At 57.0% G+C, this 19022-nt stretch overlaps 2 protein-coding genes across 3 annotated transcripts; both read right to left on the reverse strand.

Moving 5' to 3' along the window:
- Positions 1-1027: 1027 nt before the first annotated feature.
- GNB3 (G protein subunit beta 3) lies at positions 1028-7742 on the reverse strand. Its single transcript, XM_044229321.1, has 10 exons — positions 6632-7742; positions 6294-6380; positions 5995-6033; positions 4647-4753; positions 4502-4565; positions 4219-4381; positions 4063-4129; positions 3766-3967; positions 2486-2702; positions 1028-1640 (listed from the first exon to the last, which is right to left on the reverse strand). The coding sequence occupies exons 2-10, from the start codon at positions 6348-6350 to the stop codon at positions 1534-1536; spliced, it is 1023 nt and encodes a 340-aa protein (XP_044085256.1). The 5' UTR covers positions 6351-6380; positions 6632-7742; the 3' UTR covers positions 1028-1533.
- A 96-nt stretch (positions 7743-7838) lies between these two features.
- On the reverse strand, positions 7839-18675 carry P3H3 (prolyl 3-hydroxylase 3). 2 transcript variants are annotated; one of them, XM_044229316.1, is made up of 15 exons: positions 18137-18675; positions 17068-17220; positions 16557-16758; positions 16351-16482; positions 15766-15902; positions 15231-15320; positions 14006-14058; positions 13812-13879; positions 13582-13706; positions 10458-10559; positions 9974-10124; positions 9636-9753; positions 9483-9558; positions 8538-8678; positions 7839-8399 (listed from the first exon to the last, which is right to left on the reverse strand). In XM_044229316.1, the coding sequence occupies exons 1-15, from the start codon at positions 18632-18634 to the stop codon at positions 8232-8234; spliced, it is 2214 nt and encodes a 737-aa protein (XP_044085251.1). In that variant the 5' UTR covers positions 18635-18675; the 3' UTR covers positions 7839-8231. The 2 variants fall into 2 exon arrangements, with proteins under 2 accessions (XP_044085251.1, XP_044085252.1); XM_044229317.1 differs by lacking the exons at positions 7839-8399; positions 8538-8678 and adding an exon at positions 8686-9111.
- Between the last annotated feature and the right edge of the window lie 347 nt (positions 18676-19022).

The raw sequence follows: 19022 nt of genomic DNA on the forward strand, positions 1-19022 counted from the left end.
ATGCCCTTCTAGAGCTTTAACTATCATTTACTTATATTCTGGTAATCTCAGGTCCCTCCATCTAGCCCTGACCTTTATCCAACTGCTCTGTAGGAACTACAGAGTCAGTTTGTCTAAAGTTGAATTTGTGCTCTTTCCCCCAAAACTCTTCCTCATACCCTATTCTCTATCCCTAGGAATAACAGCATTATCCCTCCTGTTGCCCAAACCTGGACCTTGGCCATTATCTTGAATGGCTCCCTCTTAATATCCCATACCCAAGCACTAAATCCTGGTGATTCTGTTATCTTTTATCTATTCCCCATCCCTTTCCTTGCCCCCCTGTCCTAACGCTCTTATTTTATTTTTTTTAAAAGATTTTATTTATTTATTTGTCAGAGAGAGAGCGAACAAGCGAGCGCCCAAGCAGGGGAAGCAGCAGGCAGAGGGAGAAGCAGGCTCCCTGCTGAACAAGGAGCCTGATGCTGGACTCAATCCCAGGATTCTGGGATCGTGACCTTAGCCGAAGGCAGCCAGCAGCTTAACCGACTGAGCCCCCAGGGGTCCCTCCTGCTCTAGATTTCTTGCCATCCCCCTCCTGCCTCGTTTTCCTCCAGTCTCCCCTCCCAACATTTCATCAACCTACACTGCCGCCAGGGTGACCTTTTGGAGAAACACAACTGACCATGTGACTCCTCTGCTCAGAACTCTTCAATGGCTCCCCATTGCCCTTAGGATAAAGTCTCTGCTGGTATTCAAGGTCTGCTATAATCGGATTCCTTCTCAGCATAACCTTCCTATACACACGCAGGTGGGCCAGTGGTAGTGAATCATTGGACAGATGCTACGCTGGCCACCTAGTGAATACCTTCTCCTGATCTGTCTCATGCCTTCTCCATGAGGCTTGGGCTTCCACCTCCCCCGTACTTTCTGCCCCCAAGCTGTTTGGTACCCAGCCTTTATCACTGCACCTGTAATATCTCATTACTTAAGTTGGGCCTGTGTCTTTTTGCAACAGAAGTGGGGCAGAAGCCAAACATCACAGACATACACCGGGCACTACGGTTTATTGCAGGTCCTTTAGGAGGGAAATAAAGAAGGTAGAAAGTGGAGAAAACCTGAAGAAGGGGGCCAGGATCCTAATGTGTGCCAGAGCCATAGTCACAGGACTGAGCACCCTCTGCCACCCAGGTCTGGACAAAGATAGTGGTTCTGGGGGGGGGGCAGAATTCCAGGGCCTGGGGCCTCAGACCAGAAGCCTGCCAGGCCCGCCCGGTGCTGGTGAGGGGCCAGTTATCCTTGCTCAGGACAGGAGAAGCTGCAGGACCATGGAGAGGGGAGGCCATGGGAGGAGATGGGGCAGTTCTTTGCCCCTGTTTCCCTGATGCTGCCTCCCAAAGGCTTCTTCCCCATTTTCCCTACTGCCCTCAAAGGATAAAGCTGGGTGGGGGTGGCAGCTGGGGCATAGAAGAAAAAAACCTTAAAAGAAAATGGGGCAAGGGAGGGGGCCGCTGATTGTCTTCATGGCCTTTTACCTCCTCTCCTCCAACCTCCTTAGTTCCAGACTTTGAGGAAGCTGTCCCAGGAGCCAGTGGCCACAGCCATCCCATCAGCTGTGACCCCCAGGCAGCTGACCCTGTTGTCATGGCCAGAGAGCATGCCTGAGGAAGAGGGAGACAAGTGAGCCTGTTAGCCCATGCTGCTTTGGCAAAGAGCACGTGTGCATCTGCAGGAATCCTAGGTTACATCGGCCATGGACTCTCAGCCTTTGGCGGGGACTCAAAGAGGATTACCCTAAGGGGCAGGGTTTCTCTTGAGGCCAATCTCTGTGGAGGGTGGGATGGGGGGCCGAGAGGGACAGGAGAGGTCCGCCACACCAGTGTGCTATGAAAAAAGCAAGGAGCACCTTGATGGACCCTAGAAAAGGGAGAGGTAGTTCTTTTGTCTCATTCCTGAGTTTCCAGAGGAAGAGACTGAGGCCCAGAGAGAAGTGACTTGCCCTCAGGGCTTCGGACCCTAAGCAACAGAATTCAGATTTGGACCCTGACTCTCTGGCCAGTGGTATTTTCATTCAGCACCTGGCCTCTCCCAAGAGAAGCCACACGATCTGATTCAGCTTCAGATCAGGGTGGTCCTCGTTAAGCCCCTAGGTTGGGGTGGCCTTGATTCTGCTTATTACAGTTCCCCGAGATTGCCCCTTCCTCCAGTGGATGGCCCTGACACTTAATAGGCCCTGGAAATCCAGAAGTGACTGGACATTCAAGGTCCACGGGTCTCAGGTGACACAGGGGCTCCTTTGGCAGAAAGCAGCTAGAGCAGTGGGTGGTGGAGGCAGGCCTCTAGAGATGATGATCCTAGGTTGGGAAACCAAGGGGGACTGGATTCCAAGGGTACAGCTCAGTGTCATTCAGTAATTAGGGCACAGGGGAAAGGGTCCCAGAAAAGAGAGCTAGTAGGAAGGTCCTTCCCGCTGAGGTGGCAGTAGGGGGGCGGGGCTGGCCCTTACCCACACGCTCGCACTTCATGGAGTCCCAGACGTTGCAGTTGAAGTCGTCGTAGCCTGCAAAGAGCAGGCGGCCGCTGAGGGAGAAGGCCACAGATGTGATACCACAGATGATGCTCTCGTGGGAGTAGGTTGTCAGCTCCTGGTCTGCCCGCAGGTCAAACAGGCGGCAGGAGGCATCGTCCGAGCCTGTGCAGATGGCCTCTCCATTGGGGAAGAACTGAGGGTACAGGCAGCAAGGGGGTCAGTACTCAGACCAGGGTGGCCTGAGACCTCTCCGATCCTGAGGGCTCCAGGGCAAGCGCTTTCCCGCAGCCTCTGCCTATCCTGTCCCCGGCACTCTTCGCCAATGACATTTGTCCCACACCAGCTGCATGCCAGTGGCTGCCCTACACCCTCCACTTGCCCCTCACTGCAGAGCTGAGCCGCAGGCAGGCATTATTTCCATGTTGCCGGCAGGAGCACGAGGCTGAAGGAGGGCGGGCGGCTTGCCCAGGGTCACATGGCTAGAAGGGCGGAGGCTGTCCCCAACTCCGACTCCGACTCTGGGCTCCTGGCTGGATCAGGGTGTGGACACATAGGGCCAAGGGCAAAGGCATAACCTGAATCTCATCACACGGAAATGTCAGATAAACTCAAAGGGACACAAAGCTTCAAGAAAATGGGGTGGCACTCTTTAAAGAGGTCAATGGCCCGAAAGACAAAAAAAGGTAGAAAAAAGTTTTTCGGGTTTAAAAGAAAGTGAAAAGATATAACAAGGGAATGCAATGCATGTTCCTAGTCAGGAAAAAACATGGCTTTTAAGGATATTCTTGAGATAACTGGTGAAACAAGAATGGATATAGTCTGTGGACTCTACTGTGTCATTATTCAATCTGATTTTAAGAATTATACTGCGACTGTGTTAGAGAGTGGCCTTATTTTTAAGAAACACGTTCTGAAGTATTTAAGGGATACAGAAGCATGGTATCTGCAACTTACTCTCCAAAGAGGAAAAAAAAAAAAGATAATAAAATATATCTAGGTGTCTGTGTCTGTCTCTCCATCCCTCCCTCCCTCCAACTCCAGAGAACAATAAGGCAAATATGGTCAAATGTCAAGAGTGAATATGGGTGAAGGGCAGATGAGGGCTGTTTCCGTGACTCATAGCCTTTCTGTAAGGTAAAATTATTCCCACCAGGGAAGTTAAAAGGAGAGGGGGAGGGAACTAGGGAAGGAGTGCAGGATGTGTGGGGGGGCCCTGTGAGGACGTCTCGGGAGCTGGGGCGCAGAGGGGTGCTCACGCAGATAGCGTTGATGTCCGACTCATGGCCAGTGAAAGTCTGCCGACAGGTTCCCTCCCGCACATCCCAGAGCTTGGCGCTGGCGTCACAGGCTCCCGAAATGAAGAGCTTGAAGTCAGGAGAGACAGCCAGACTCATGCAGTCCCCTGTGTGCCCCACAAACACTGTCTTCTGCTGCCCGGTCTCGATATCCCACAGAGCACTGGCGGGAGGAGGGAGGACGCTGTCACCCTGTCACAGAAAGGCCAGGACAGAGCCGCACCCCAAGGCCCGGCATCCACAGCGTTCAGTCCTCACCAAGTGGTGTCCCCGGAGCTAGTCACGATGTTGTTGTCATCCAGGAAGCGGCAGCAGGAGAGATAACCTGGGGGTGGTGAGGACAGAGCCCTGGCTGCAGAGCGGAGTCCCTGGGCCTCTCCCAAGAGGGATGGGAAGAGAAGGTCACTCACTCACCTGTGTGAGCAGAGAGCTCCCGGCTGACCTTGACATTGCCCTCACGGGACTTGAGGCTGTAGATGGAGCACATGTTGTCCAGCCCCCCACAGGCCACGAAGTTCCCTGATGGGGCGTAGGCACAGGTCATGACCCAGGAGGAGCGCAGCGGGATGGCATGCACCTGCAGGAGGGTGGGCAGAGGCAGGAGCTGAGCTGAGCTCCCGGGTGGGGAGGATGGAGGCAAGGAGGCACAATGTCCCCCGGGTAACGGATGGCAATGGGGGGCTGGTGAGGCCAGTACCTTATTGGTGGTGTAGGTGTCCCACACGATCAGCTTCCCATCTTGCGAGGCACTTACCAGCAGCCTGGGGACAAGGCAGCCCACGTCACCCAAGTCTCTCCTTTCTGCCTCCCATCCCCACCCCTGGGTGGCCCTCAAGCCTCACTTGGAATCGGTGGCCCAGTGCATAGCATAGATCTTGGCCAGGTGTCCCCTTAACGTCCGCCGTGTCCGCATCTGGACTCTTCCCACGACCTCTAGGCCCGACACCAGCTGCAAAAAAGGAGACACTAGAAATCAGGGTGAGTAGGGCACATGCCTGGATATCAGTGTCGTGGCCACCAAAATCTGGACCAGGTTCTGTTCAGGCTCTGGGGTCAGGCCCCCAGCCTTGGAGAAATATGTTCCTGCCCTGGGGTGGCTTCAACTGAGTGGGAGAGACCAGACATGGCCAGTGGCACATTGTCAAGTGTTTAAGAAGCATCTTTCCAGTGTGGGCTGCTGGAGGAGATGGGGGCGGGAGAGAGCTGTCCATCATGGACATACTCCCACCTTTACCAACTTCAAGCTGCCAGCCTGAAGTCACTGAACACGGACTTGGGAAGAGAGGCACACATCCACTGTCCCGAGCCCCTAGGAGGCCTGGTCCCACACGACATTGTGACCTGTCCCACACAACACTGTGGCCTGGCTGTCTCTTCCACTGGCTTCCCTGGGGCAGCCAGGGCAACCCTGAACTGCACCTCCTGAAATTTGTGGTCCTATGGCCCTTACACTCCACCCAGTCTCTCAATTTAGGCTGGGGCTCAAGTCCATGGCCTTGACTTGTCATTTACTTGCTTTGTTGTCCTGGGCAAGTTGCTTACCCTCTCTGAGCTTGTTTCCTCATCTGTAGAATGAGGTTTATAGCATCAACTTATGGGGTTGTCATAGAAATTAAATGAAATTATGTATTGAAGCAACTTAGCCCAGTGTGGGGCTCATGGCAAGGGTTCGATGTTCACTCTCACTATTAATGTATTTAATCCGACATGGGATGCTGCCAACTCTACGAAGCACCATGCTTTTAGGTATCACTGAGAAAGGAAAAAAATGCTGCCAATTCTAATTGTAAGGCATTGCCTATTTGGGGCTGCATCTCAATCTCAGAGATGTCAAAATGTGAAAATACGTGACTTAGAATTGATGCAGTACACTATTAGGAGACTAGAAATCGCTCATAAGTCCATCCCTCGCTTCCTCCTCGCCACCCTGCGAGGGGGTATAACCATCCTCGCCTTCTGGTTGAGGACAGAGACAGCATCTGCAACCTTAGCTTCCAATAAGGGGCCTGGCCCAGAGCAGATCTCACTAACCGTTTGTTGAATGAATTAATTAATGCCGTTCCTCATTCCAAGGACACGCTGTACTAAAGCTCGGGCACCAGGCTGTTGCTGGTCAGGGAACTCCCCTCTTTTTCCCTCCCCTCTCCTCCCCTCCCCTGGCCCTGCTTCAGGGGGACAGGGAGGTCTCACCTCTGCCAGAGTAATGTCAGCGCAGGCTTTCCGGGCATCCTGGGGGGAAAGCAGCCATCAGGCAGGCATAAGGGCAAGGTGGGGGTAGTGGGTGCATGGGCTTGGGCCTAAGGGTTTGGGGGACATCTCAAATATGAGACCCAAGTTCAGAAAGTCTCTGGTCACTTCCAGGTCAGGGGTCTCTACGGTGTTGCTCAAGAGCTAATCCAGCCTCCTTCCCCCACCCCCAAGTCCACACTCCCTCGTGTCCCGGGTTCCATGTTTTCTAGGGTCCCCTGACGGGAGAGTTCTGGGGTTACGGCAATCTGCTTCTTGAGCTGCTCCGCTTCCTGCCGTAGTTGCTCCATCTCCCCCATGGCTGACTGGTTGAGGGGCAGCTCCGGCTCCTGTCAGGAACATGGGATAGGAGTAGATGGTCCCCACCCGGCCATGTTCCTGCCCCTTGCGCCCACTCCAGACTCAAGGCCTGGAGTCCACTACAAGAAGCAGAGAGATGCCTGGGGGGCAGGCCGCACCAGCTCCCCACAAGCCCCTCCACATCTGGAGTCCCGTACAGCCAAGCCTGGCCCTGCCCGAGCCCTCCCTGCAGCCTGCAGCCCCCAGCCCCGGCCCCAGAGCCACGCCAGCTCCCCCTTACTTGAACTCTGACTGGACCTCTCCCGGGTTTCCAGCTCCGCTTCCAGGCGCCTCTTCACTCCCTCAGCGGCGACGCCAACCCGTCACCTGCCCCAGCTCTGCTGCCAGAAGAGCTGGCCTGGCCTGGCCCCAGCTCTGGGTGGGGGGGGTTGGGGGGAGCACTGACAGAGAAGGTAGGGCCGAGGACAACGACGACGACAACAACAACGTCAGGCAAATGAAATCAGCTGGCAACGGCGGGGGGGCCAGGGGAGAGGGCAGGAAGGGAGGTGTGTGGCTTCTAGAGAGACTTGGGCCCAGCCTGGGGTGGGGTAAGTGGGAGCAAGAGTGTGGGGCTATAAAGAGGAGCAGCCCCTCACCAGCCCTGGGGGGAGGAAGGGTTGAAGGGGTGCTTCTCTGGCCAGTCTCCTCGTTGGCAGAGATAAGAGCATCAGGCCCCATGGGATTAGAGCAAAGCTGTGAGGATTAAAGGTTGGGGTCTGGGAGGGGTACAGAGGAGTAGAAGCAACCACAGCTCCAGCCTCCCCCCAGCCCCAGCCCCCAGCAATGCTGATGATTGTGGCAGTCAGGGCCTGCCTAGCAACCGGTCCAGGAGCCGGAATATGAGGGTGAGAGGTGGCCCATTATCGACATCCAAGAATTTGTCTCTAAGTTCAGGGTTGTGGGGAAGGGGGTTTGGGTGAATATGGGGAGGGTGCAGGAGCTGAGATTAGATGGGACTGATCTGGATAATCCTTCTTCTCAACAAACCCTAACCAGCTGCCCCTGGGTCTGATCCTGGGGGGTTGGGGGGATGGGGAAAGGTACAGGGGATTCAGAGAGAAAGACTAGACAGGGTTGCCCCTGCTTTGAGTGGACCAAGGGTGGGAAGTGGGGCGCAACCCCAACCCGGCTTCCATCTGGGTTTGGCCCACTCCTTGCCCCCATGACTCACGGAGTCCTGCTAGGGTTGTGAGGCTGGAATCAGAGGATCAGGCTGCCCTATGTCTTGGCTGAGCTCAGAGAGGAAAGACGGGGCTTAGAGTTGGAGGCCCAAGGAGCAGCTGTCAGGGGTTTGGGTCCATTTGCATGTGGGGAGCAGGTGGCCGAGATTTCCCTGACAAATCACAGGCTTTGAGAGGCCCCGCCTCTGGGAGGCCCAGAGACACTGGTCTCCTCCCAGGCCAGCCACAGCCGCTCCCCTGATGCAGACACCACAGAAACCATGATACCCTTGACTGGCCCTTGACTGAGGGATCTTCAGTTCTTTATTACAGGCTGGGACAGGGCCCTGGGTTTAGCCTCCCTCTCATCCTCCACACGTGAAACAGGCCCTCTCCCCTGCCATTTCTTTCTAGGGAGGGATTGTGTCCTCAGTCTGTCCTAGGTCTTTCCTCAGGATGGAGGTCCATCAACCAGGCCTGGTGTGCTTTAGGCTAGTCAGTGCAGTGTCCTCTGCGTCCAGGGCTGGACAGCCCTTGTGATCCCCAAGGCAGGAGGGGTGCAGGGACAGAGAGCTCACTGTTCTGCTCCCGTCACATGGGGGCTTCTCGTGGGTCCTGGCATCAAGATGGTCCTTCACCCGTCAAGTGGCCACATCCCCGAGGAGCTGGCTCAGTCCTTCACAATTCCTCTCGGACCCGAGGCGGTTTCCCAGCCTTGTCCTGGACCCGCGGAAGCCTGCGGCTGGGGGGTTCTGGAGAAGGGTCTCTGCTGGGCATTTCTTCCTCTTCCTCCTCCTCTTCCTCCTCCTCTGGCTCCTTCAGCAGCTCTTTGGCTTCTGTCCACTCCTGAGCGGTTGAAAGGAGAGCGTGGCCCAATCCCCTGCATCACCTTGCCCCCAGGACCCTCAGTGGGATGTCCTGGCCCCGCCCCTCATCCTTCACAAACCAGGAGGGAGAGACCTTCCTGCTCCTGTTCCTCCTCACCTGCTCCCTGTGCTCAGGTGCCCACGTGTGCCACAGGGCCAGGGCGCAGCGCCGTCCCCGAGTCACAGCCCACACACCGTGGGGATTCTCTCCACCGGAGCTAAAGGCCACGAGGCGTCCACAGCGAGGACGAACCTGAGCCTAAGGGGTGAGAGCAGGTTCAGTGCCACAGAGGGGGGCTCTCAGAGAACTTGGCCTTGACTCCCTAACGCCAGGAGGCGGGCCAGGGCACAAGAGTTCAGCTCTCCTGCCCGTCACTTCCCACTCCTTAATTCAGGGACGCTCCTGGGGGGGAAATGGGAAGTTGGCCTCCACTTGGGGAGCACAAACACCAGACTGAGGCTAGAGGAGTCGGAGCCAAAGGAAAGGGGCCCTCACGGAGGGCCTCCCCACCCCCTGCCCAGGCCTTGACTTTTCCTGCCCAAGCTTTGAACCCCAGGTGTGACGCAATCTGAGGGCATAAACGCGGCATCAGGCTCTGGGGATTGAGGATAAGGATCTTGGGGACATTCTTCCACCTCGGGGAGACCAGGGGTCATCGGTAGCTGGTGGCGGTTAGCAGAGAAGGATGTGGCTGGTAAGACAGAACAGGAGATGACGGACAATCACTGTCCTACTCCTTCTGTCCAATTCCAGCCCCTGGTTTCTACCTGGACTAGGACCTTGGGGACGTGTGTGCTTTACCCACCCTCCTTAAGGGAGTGAGGCAAATACTGAAGGCAGGGTTTGGAGGGGCCACTGCCATCTCCCAGGGAGCTGTAATCCACTTCTGCCAGAACCCCCAAACCCAGACAAGTGGTGGAGAGGGCCGGGGAGGCCAGGAAAGGAAAAGATTAAGGGGGGCCCAGCCATTTCCCTGCATTTGCCTCTGGGAAGCTTCTGTTTTGAATTCAGAGCCCACAGCTGGGCTCTCCACCACACCCCCACGCCCCCCACCCGGCTTACTGTGACCGTGAGGGCATTGGGCTGTGTGAAGAACAGATCCCCACCATGGAAGTCATCATTGAGGTAGAGGAGCCCACTGCAGAGGAAGAAGGGTGCAGGCAGTTAGACCCCAAATCAGGTCTACCTGCCTGACCACCTGGGGGGGCTGCCCACCTGTAGTCTCGATAGGTGTAGGCTGGGGGCTCCCGCCAGCACTCCCCGGTGTCAGGGTCCAGGACGCAATTGTCTGCATGGACGGGGTGACTGAGGTCCATGCGCTGGTCTTGTTCGCCTGGGAAGCAGAGGGGCCTGGTGAGTGCCCCAGTGCCCATCCACTGCCGCCCACACTAACCCTGCACCTGCCAGGACCGCAGCTGGCCGGGTCGATCGCTGGCCCTCACCCGGGCGAGGGAGTCAGAGAGCCCACCAGGGGTGGACGCAGAGGGGGTGCAGGGCCCACCCGGGGCCGGGGCTGGGGCTGGGGAGGAGCGGCTAGGCTCCCTGGTAGTTACCTTCTATGGCGCTCCGGCATACCAGGTGGGTGAAGGAAAGATGCAGGGGCTTCTCCGGGGAGAAGTAGGCCTGTGTCAAGGTCCTCACACGCTCGCTCACCTCCAGAAGGAGCTTAGCCCCCTGACTGCCCACGGCCCCAGCCTGGGCCAGCTGCAAGCCAGGAAAGGAAGAGCAGGAAAGGAGGGGGCCAGGGAAGGGCAGGCCTGCCCCAGCCCCTGCCCTACTTCCATGCTCTCCACCCACGGGTTTGGCCTCAGCAGCCAGCTCTGTCCATCACCCCAAACTGCTCCTTCCATTGGCTTTGCGACCATCACCCAGGTCCCTAGGTCTCAGAATACCTCCCCTCCCACCGCCCTCGACTCTAGGCAGGGGATTCAGGCGCTCTCAGTCCACAGGAGACGCCCAGGTCTGGGAGCCCAGCCCCCTGCCTACCCTCTTCTCCGGTTCTGGGCATCAGCCCAGGGAACAGGGGTCTCCTCTCACCTGTGCAGCCTTGAGCACCGTGAGCCCTTCGAAGCGCTCATGGGGGGTGTGAGGGGAGCGGCGGCCACGATAGCCAGACCTGGCTCCAGCCTCAGCGGCGTCCTATGGAGGAAGAGAGGTGGCCGGGGAGTCTCACTCTCTGGGTCCTAGGCCATCCCCACCTCACTGTCCACAGGGCTGCAAGACCTTCCTCCAATCCTCCCACTCCCTGGAAGGGGCTAGAGGCCCCCAGAGTTCTCGGCTGGCTCTCTTCCCTGAGCGGCTGCCCCTTCCCACAGAGCAACTATTTTCAGGCCTATATTGTCACTCTCTGGTAAAGATCTGGAATCCCACTGGCCTACGGGGCTGTGCCCAGAACTCTGGAGAGCTTCCTACAGCAGGGAAGGGGCCTCTGAGAGGGTAAGGCCCGTTGGGGAAAGGGGGCAGGAAGGGCTTGATCATTCATTCCCGATGACCCAAGGTTAGAGGAGTCTTTCCAGAAACAGCGCCCCAGCAGGAAGTTTGACAGGCCAGGTTCTGGCTGGCTCAAGGTGGCTCCCCATCGGCCGAGGTGCCTCTCTCTGCCACCCTTGACACACTCTTGGAAGATGTGAGAACCCTTGATGCTCATCCCCAGCTACCACCTACATGAATCCCATCACATGGGTGTCTCCTGGTATTTGAATGTCCCTTTCCTGACACCTATTCTTTTGGCTGCTTTTTGTAACCGCTACCCAGTTACCCTGTGTATAAACCCCATCTCTGAGAGACCACCTATTCACCCAAGCCATCTAACCTTCCATTCTTGTATTTATTCATTCAATAAATTTGTACTGAGCACTTCCTATATGCCAGGCACTGTTCTAGGCACTAAGGACACAACCGTGAACATGCTCTCACGCAGTTTATATTCTGAGTAAACAAACAAACAAACCAGATTTAAGGAGCCACTTGAATACGTGAGAGAAAAAAATGTTCCGGGCTGCAGAAACCACAAGTGCAAAGGTCCTGAGGCCAGAATGAATTTAATGTGATGAACAGAAAGGAGGGCCGATCCTTGGCGTTATCCCTGACTCCAACCTTCCGTTGTCTTCCACATAGATTTAGCCCTGAACTTCTCTATATTTGACTTTCTAAATATTTCTCATTTGAACACCTCTCTTCACTCCCTTGAAATGAGGACCTAACCTAAAGCCGTGGCACTCCAGCATCACCCAGAAGCCTCTCCTTCTTTTCCCCGTGCATTCTCCACAGTGCCACTAGAGGGATCTCACGGGTTCCTCAGGATGGTGACCCCAGACCCTACTCCATCTAATGCACGCGTATGAAAAACCTAACCCCTCCTTAAATTCTCCTATGAGCTGTCCACCACGGACCAACTCCTTGGCAGGGGACAGAAGGCCCTTCGTCACTGCGCCTGTGCCTCCACCTCTGGCTTCTCTCCCCTATACTTTATCTGGATAGCGTATAGCCTGAGGACACAGCAAGCGCTAGTCCTGAGCACTTTTTTTTTTTTTTTAAGATTTTATTTATTTATTTGACAGACAGAGATCACAAGTAGGCAGAGAGGCAGGCAGAGAGAAAGGGGGAAGCAGGCTCCCTGCTGAGCAGAGAGCCCAATGTGGGGCTCAATCCCAGGACCCTGGGATCATGAGGCGAGGCAGAGGCTTAACCCACTGAGCCACTCAGGCGCCCCCTGAGCACTTTTTATATTCTCCAAAAGTGTTACCCAGGACTACCTGGGTAATAAAAACCCTAAAAGAACCCACTGTAGTTAGCCCCATTTTACAGATGAAGGAACGAGGCTCAGAGACATTAAAATACGTTGCACGAGGTCACCCAGCCAATCACTGCTGGGGCTGGCACAAGTTCTTTACTCCCGGAGTTTTTCTCAGTGGTCAGAGGCCCCTCCGTCTTCTTCCTTAGGGCCTGGCTCTCCTTCCCTTCTCTGCCTTGTTAACTCATCCTTAAACCTGAGCTCAAGGGGCACCTAGAAGACTGAGGCGGCAAAGCATCTGCCTTCAGCTCAGGTCATGATCCTGGAGTCGCCGGAATCAAGTCCTGGGATCAAGTCCTGTGGCTAGCTCCCTGGTGGCCAGGTCCCGGTGAAACAGGGAGTCTGCTTCCTCCTCTTCCCCTCCCCCACCTGCATGCGCACACGTGTGCACTCGTGTGCATGAGTGTACACCCTCTCTCTTGCAAACAAATACATAAAATCTTTTTAAAAAAAAGACAGTTTGAATGCGCCCCTCAAATGGCCCCCCCCCAAGGAAGCCTTCTGTGACTCGGCATTTTAGCACTTATATTTGGCTGGGTACATACTGCTTTTTTTTTTTTTTAAAGATTTTATTTGACAGAGATAGAGATCACAAGTAGGAAGTGAGTGGGGGGGGGGGGAGCGGGGGGGGGGCGGAGCAGGCTCCCTGCCAAGCAAAGAGCCCAACAAAGGGCTTGATCCCAGGACTCTGAGATCATGACCTGAGCTGAAGGCAGAGGCTTAACTCACTGAGCCACCCAGGCGCCCCAAAGGTACATGCTTCTTGTAGCCACCCTCCCCACCCCCCCACCCCCGTCTACCAATATGTCTCCGTGTCTGATGCCTCCTCTATCCAGGGAGCTCCTGAATGCATGTCTGAGCTTACCTACCTTCCCCCCGGAACCCAGCAGTTCTGAGTAACAGCAGATACTCAGTAAGTGTGTGTAGAAGGCAGGCTAACCTAGAATGAAGATGGAAGCTTCCTGAAATGGCAGACTCAGCCTGGTCGATATGGATCATTCCACCCAAACTCACAGGGGATTCAACGGGTGGGGAGAGTAACCCGTATGCCCCCTCAGCCGCTGGCCAAGCCTTAACTAAACTCTTGACCAACTAACCAAGGAATCCTCACCTGCACACTCACTCTATTTTATGCCCTTATGCTTTCTTTTGTTTTGTACTTTCTAAGAATTTCTCACAAGATCCTTCTGTAAAGAGTGTCCATCCACCCTATGCCAGCTAAGTTGAGAGGAAAAGAACGTGTTCCACTGTGGTGGTGTGGGGGGGCAAGCGCCATAGCTGCTGGAGAACCGGAGAGGGCAGGAGGGGGATGCTGTGCCAGAGGTCCCTAAACGGCCGAGGGCGCCACCTACTCACAGGTCTTCTTACCTTGGCCAGCTGCAGCAGCACCCCGCACTCGGCCGGCGTGAGCAGCCCGTCCAACACCACCCGCTCTGACCCATTCAGCTGTCTTGCATCCTGGGTCAGGGTGACTCCCTCCAGGAGGAGCACATCTGCAGGAAAAGGGACAGGGCAGAGGGGGGTTGAGCGCCCCCTGAGGGCAGACCCAGCGGGCCAGACCCTTGAGGCTCCTGCTTCCTGCTCTCCCAGGGACCTACCCTTCCAGTGAGTCAAGGGCTTCGGCTGTGGCGGCTCATGGTCCCAAGGCCTCTTCTCTTGATCCTCTCTCAGGGGTGAGAGATGTGCTCAGTGCATGCGCCTGCCTTGCAGACCCATCTTCCCCAGACCTCCCAGGACCCCTCCCTCGCCTTCAGCTCAGGCCAGCCCCCTCTTACCATAGGGCATCTCCTACCTGAGCTTTTCTCTAAGTGCCTCGGGGATGACAGCTGCTGGGGTCCAGGGATCCTGGGAGAGCCAGGAAAAGTGCCATCACCCACCAAGCCCAGCCCAAATTCCTGACATTATTCGACTCCGAACTACCACACTGAGGTCCTCCTGCTTCCAGGAGGAAGGCAGAGGCGGGAAAAGCTCTGGCCTCATTGTCCAGAGCCCCGGGAGCTGGGCCAAATTCCACCAACATCTGCTCGCGTGGCACTACTGATCAGGTGGTTTTCTAACAGCTTCTTCCATGGAAGCGGAATGCGTGGAGATTTTTCATGTAAGGTTCACAACAGTCTTATGTATTAATGTGCCCATTTTGCAGTGGAAGAGACTCAAAGACACAGAGAGGTAAAGTAACACGCCCAAGAACACACAGCTAGCAAGTGACAAAACTGGGATTCAGACTAGCTTTCGAGGGGTACCGGGGTCTCAGTTGGTAAAGCATGTGACTCTTGATCTTGGGGTCCTGGGTTCCAGCCCCATGTTGGGTGCGGAACCTACCTAACATACACACATAGATACACACTAAACTAGCTTTACAGTCCACACTTGGAGCCAGTGGTTCTCAACCAGGGAGAATTTGCCCCCCAGGGTTAGGAAATGTCTGGAAACATTTATGATTGCCACGACTCAGAGATTACTATTGACATCTACCGGGCAGAGGCCAGGGAAGCTGCTGAACGTCCCACAAAGCCCAGGCAAAGAACGATCCCCTACAAAGAATGATCAGGTCAAAATGTCAATGGTGCCAAGAAGGTCAGGAAAATGCTTTATGTTATTGTCCTAGCAGAGAACAAACCCTCTGCCCTTCACTTTCCTCATAACAACAACAGTAAACAAAGCAGCAGGAACAGAGCCTTCCCTACTATGTAGCAAATGATATGGCTTCAATAGTTCTATGAGAAAGGTCTGATGAGCCCATTTTACAGGCAAGGAAATTGAGGCGGAGGCAAGTGAAGGTCCAGAGCTTATTTATGGCAGAAAAGAGACCAACACTTAAGCCTGCATGACCCCAAAGCCACCCTCTACTGCGGGCACCTGCCTCTGTCCCTGAGACTCCTCTCCCAAGTGTCCCAGGGGTGTGGGGACTGGGAAGCCTTGTGGCAAACCGCAGTGACACAAATGTAGGGCATCACTGTTCCCTTCCTCCTGGGGGAGCACCAAGTGGCAGGATGGGGACAAGGGGAGATACTCACAGGATCCTGGAAGCTGGCCCCCAGGTGCTCCATGGCATAGTACAGCTGTCTCTTCTCCCCCAGGGATCGTAGGATGAAGCGCTGGATGTCCTGAAGTGGGGTGGGCATCAGGGAGAAAGGGGTGAGGTGAGGAGTGAGGAGAAGTCGAGTGGGGCAGGGAAGTTAAGGCATGGCAGGCCCAGGTTCTAGGGGTCAGCCTGCATGCTCCTAAACCCTTCCCTGTGCCTTCCTGTTCAACAGTTTCAGGGCATCTGTGCTCAATGTGTGTGTGTGGGGGGCTGGGGGAGGGAGTGCCTGTGGCACAGGAAGGTACATGAGGGAGGGCAAGTAGGGGTGAGGTGAGGGCAAGAGGGGAAGGGCTGGCACTTGGACTCAGAAAGTCAAGTCTGCAATGAGGAGCAGGGAGGGGAGACAAGACAGATGCTGGGCTTTGGGTTGCCTGTGGTGCCTAGCTGTGGGGACAGAGTCCAGGCTACTTCTCAGTTCTATTTGATTTAGGGTTACCTCATAGGGTGAGCATGGGGCAGAGGGTTACCTCTCGTGGACCGAGGCCAGGTCTCGGCTCTCCCAGCTGGGCCTGGTACTCATTCAGAGCCTTCTTGGCAGGCTCGTCCTCCGGGTAGAAGAGCAGAACACTCAGGACATTTTCCACAGCCTGGGACAGATTCCCCACTGGAGACAGAGCAGTAGGGCGGGGTGGGGCACAGAGTGAGAATGGCAGCGGTCCCTGGGCAGAGGCAGGGAAGACGGATGGACAGAGGCAGAGCCAGAAAAGTGGTCTCCTGACGCCAAACAACTCCAAAACTCCCATCCCACCTGGCCAACGCACTCAGCCATCGCTTCTTTCCAAAGCTCACTCAAACATACCTGGGCAGGATAGGCAGAGTTCAAAGGGAAGGAAGAGAGAAGGGAATTAAAGAAGATGAGAAGCAGCAAGGGCAGAAGGACCTTTCCATAACGGTGCCAAAGGAGAGCCAGTGAGAGTCCTCCTGACCAGCTACAGATTGAGAGACAGATGGGAGGGATGGAGAGAATGAGGCTCAGGATATGGACAGAGACAAACCTTCACTTCCCCTGTTTCCAACCCGTCACCCCCAGGGCTCACCCTTCCCCAACTGACCCTGAGCATGGGCCTCGTGCAGCCGCCTCAGCTGGCTGGGAAGGAAGTCAGGGACAGGGAAGCTGCGTCCAGGACGCGTGGCCATGTCTCCCACACAGCGCTGGCGGCACTGCAGGACCCGAACCCAGTGGCCTGCAGACAACACACGTGAATCATTTGGCTTGCAACGCTCTTTTCCGTGGGGCCGTGAATCCCCAGCTCCTTACCGGCAATGGTCTCATAGAGGCCCCCCTGGCTCCCGGCTCCTTCCTCCTCTTCTTCCTCCCTCTGCTGCTCCTCGGGCCCCTCACAGCCAGCCCGGCAGCTCTCCATCTGGGCCAGGCTCTCCTGCAGGGCCTCCTCCAGCCTGGGCAGTGCCAGTCCTGCCTCCTGGCGCCCCAGTAGCTCCAGGCCATCGTCATAGGCTGCCTGTGGGGGAGGGGAGTGGACAGTCACCCGAGCTCCTGGAGGCAGGGTGCCAAGCAAGACTGGGAAGCAGAAAGAAGGGGAGGGGTATTAGTCACATCTGGGGCATGGACTCCAGGTCCCACTTCACCTTGGGGAATATAGGGCCTCAGGATCAGAATGGACATAAAAAGGACTTTAGGGATCCTTGGGAAGGCCCAGAGAGGGACTCTCCAGGCAGGGTTACCGAGGACAGTACTCAGGTCTCCTGATGCCTGGGCCACACAGGTCCCTGTCCAGTGAGCCCTGTCTACCTGGCCAAAGGTGTCTCACCCAGTGTGGTGGTGTCTCCAGGTCCCGGAAGCTTTGTGGCCGCACCCGGGACATGCGTCTGTACTTAGCCATGTCCTCCCGCATCTGCAAGTGTGTTGGGTTTGCTACAAAGAAGGTGTGCGCTGCAGCCGCTGCCAGGTCCAGCTTCTTCAGCTGAGAAGCAGGGAGGATGAGGGTCAGTGCCCTCCTGCAGGGGTGTCAGACCTCTGCCCACTCACTGCCGCCCCCCCCCCAACACCTGGAACTGCCCCAGAACCTTCTGGAAGACTTGTCAGTCAGAACTGATCACTTCCCAACCTCCAGAGCCCCCAGAAACCAGTACACTGGGGAAGCTCGGGAAAGAAGGGTTTGAAGACTTTGGAGTGGGTGCCATACCGCAAAGGCAACTCAGGGTCTCCCTTTGGGAGACAAGGCGCGAGTGAGGGCTAAGTGATGTGGGGAAGTGGGGGAGACCCGAGCGACCGGCAAAACCCGTAGGTCTCTAGGACCCTGGGCTGAGGTGTGTGTGTCCAGCCCCCCCAACCCCAGCCACGTAGGCAAGAGCTACCCAACTGGTAGCTGCGCAGTGTCCACTGCCCGCCCCGCACATGCCCGGCCTCAGGGCTGAGGAGCCGTGTCTCTGCCCCGCAAAGCCTCACACTCAATTCCTCCCTCCCCGTGCTTCCCGTGCCGCTGCGGGGTTCCTCCATCCCCTCCACTTCCCTCCTACGAAGAGGTGGCTATCATTCCACGTAGACCTCAGGAAGACCTAACGTTTCAGGAAGACCTCCTAATGGAGGCCCCTTCCCTCCATCTCCAATCTGGTCCCCACCCCCTCAGGACCCCATCCAGCCCCGCTCCAACTCTGCTCCCACTCTCCCTTAAGCTGTCCCTCGGCGACCTCAGTGGGTACTTGACGCCGTTTGGATGGGACAGACTCAGAAGTCGAGTGCCCGCTGACCGCCCCCACCCCCCAGCCCCACCCCGAGGCCCGGGCGCCGGCATTCCGCCCCCTCCCGGCAAGCTCCGAGTAGCAGCGCAGCACGGGTCAGGGCAGGACCCCCGAATGGGGCCCGGGCGGCTCCCGCACCTGGTAGTAGGCCCTCTGCAGGTAGTTGTAGGGCTCCCGGCGGCGGAAGGCGTCCCGCAGAGCGCTCCCCACGCGGAGCCGCGCGGTGCCCCCGGAGCCCAGCCTCTGCGCCCCGCACTGGGTCAGGCACTCGGCCCGGCGGAGCGCCGCGCGGAGCAGCAGCCGCTCCCAGGCCCCCTGCGCCGAGCCGAGCCCGGAGTCAGGCCCCGGGGCGTCAAGCCACACGGCGGGGAGAGCGGCCCCCGGCTCGGCCGCACAGAGCGCCCCGCAGTCCTGCCGCGCGCGGCCCAGCGCCGCCTGGCTCCGCAGCGCCTCCCGCAGCAACGCCACCGCCGGCGCCCAAGCCCCGGCCGCGTAGGCGCGCAGCCCGTCCGCGTACAACAAGTCGGGGGCCTGGGGGGGCGCCCCCGGGGACAGCGGGACCAGGCCCGGGGGCTCGGGGGAGCCCGGCGGGGGCAGCAGCAGCAGTAGCAGCAGCAACCGGAGGAGCCGGAGCATGGTGCCGGGGCGCCGGCCGGCTGCCTAAGCGGAATGTGGGAGCCGAGAAGGAGAGAGAGGGAAGGGGGGAGGAAGAGGGAGGGGAAAGGAAGGAGAGATGGAGAGGAGGGAGGAGAGGAAGAGAGAAGGAATGAGCGGGGCCACGGAGAGCTGATGCGTCCCAGACTCAGCCCTGGGAGAGGCCAGTGTGAGAGCCAGAGAAGTCGGGAAGCCTGGCACAAAGTGGAGAAAGCAGTGTTTAAGACGAGGGACAGTGTGGGACGAGGAACAGGCCCTGAAGAACAGATGGCAAACGGCTGGGACTGGAGGCTGGGACTGGAGCGGGACTGGTGCTTTGGAAAACATCCTGGGAAGCCTCTTAGGACCCTTGACTCCAACCCCTGGGCCC

Source organism: Neovison vison, chromosome 12 (genome assembly GCF_020171115.1).
Source record: "Neovison vison isolate M4711 chromosome 12, ASM_NN_V1, whole genome shotgun sequence".
Lineage (NCBI taxonomy): Eukaryota > Metazoa > Chordata > Mammalia > Carnivora > Mustelidae > Neogale > Neogale vison.

Coding starts and splice junctions, on each gene's coding strand:
- GNB3 (XM_044229321.1), bottom strand. CDS start 6,350: ATGGGGGAGATGGAGCAACTACGGCAGGAAGCGGAGCAGCTCAAGAAG. Junction 4,566..4,646: donor CACTGGGCCACCGATTCCAA/GTGAGGCTTGAG, acceptor CCTTGTCCCCAG/GCTGCTGGTAAGTGCCTCGC. Junction 4,382..4,501: donor ACACCTACACCACCAATAAG/GTACTGGCCTCA, acceptor ACCCTCCTGCAG/GTGCATGCCATCCCGCTGCG.
- P3H3 (XM_044229316.1), bottom strand. CDS start 18,634: ATGCTCCGGCTCCTCCGGTTGCTGCTGCTACTGCTGCTGCTGCCCCCG. Junction 15,321..15,765: donor CTGGCCTCGGTCCACGAGAG/GTAACCCTCTGC, acceptor ACCCCACTTCAG/GACATCCAGCGCTTCATCCT. Junction 8,400..8,537: donor CACCTGAGCACAGGGAGCAG/GTGAGGAGGAAC, acceptor TCAACCGCTCAG/GAGTGGACAGAAGCCAAAGA.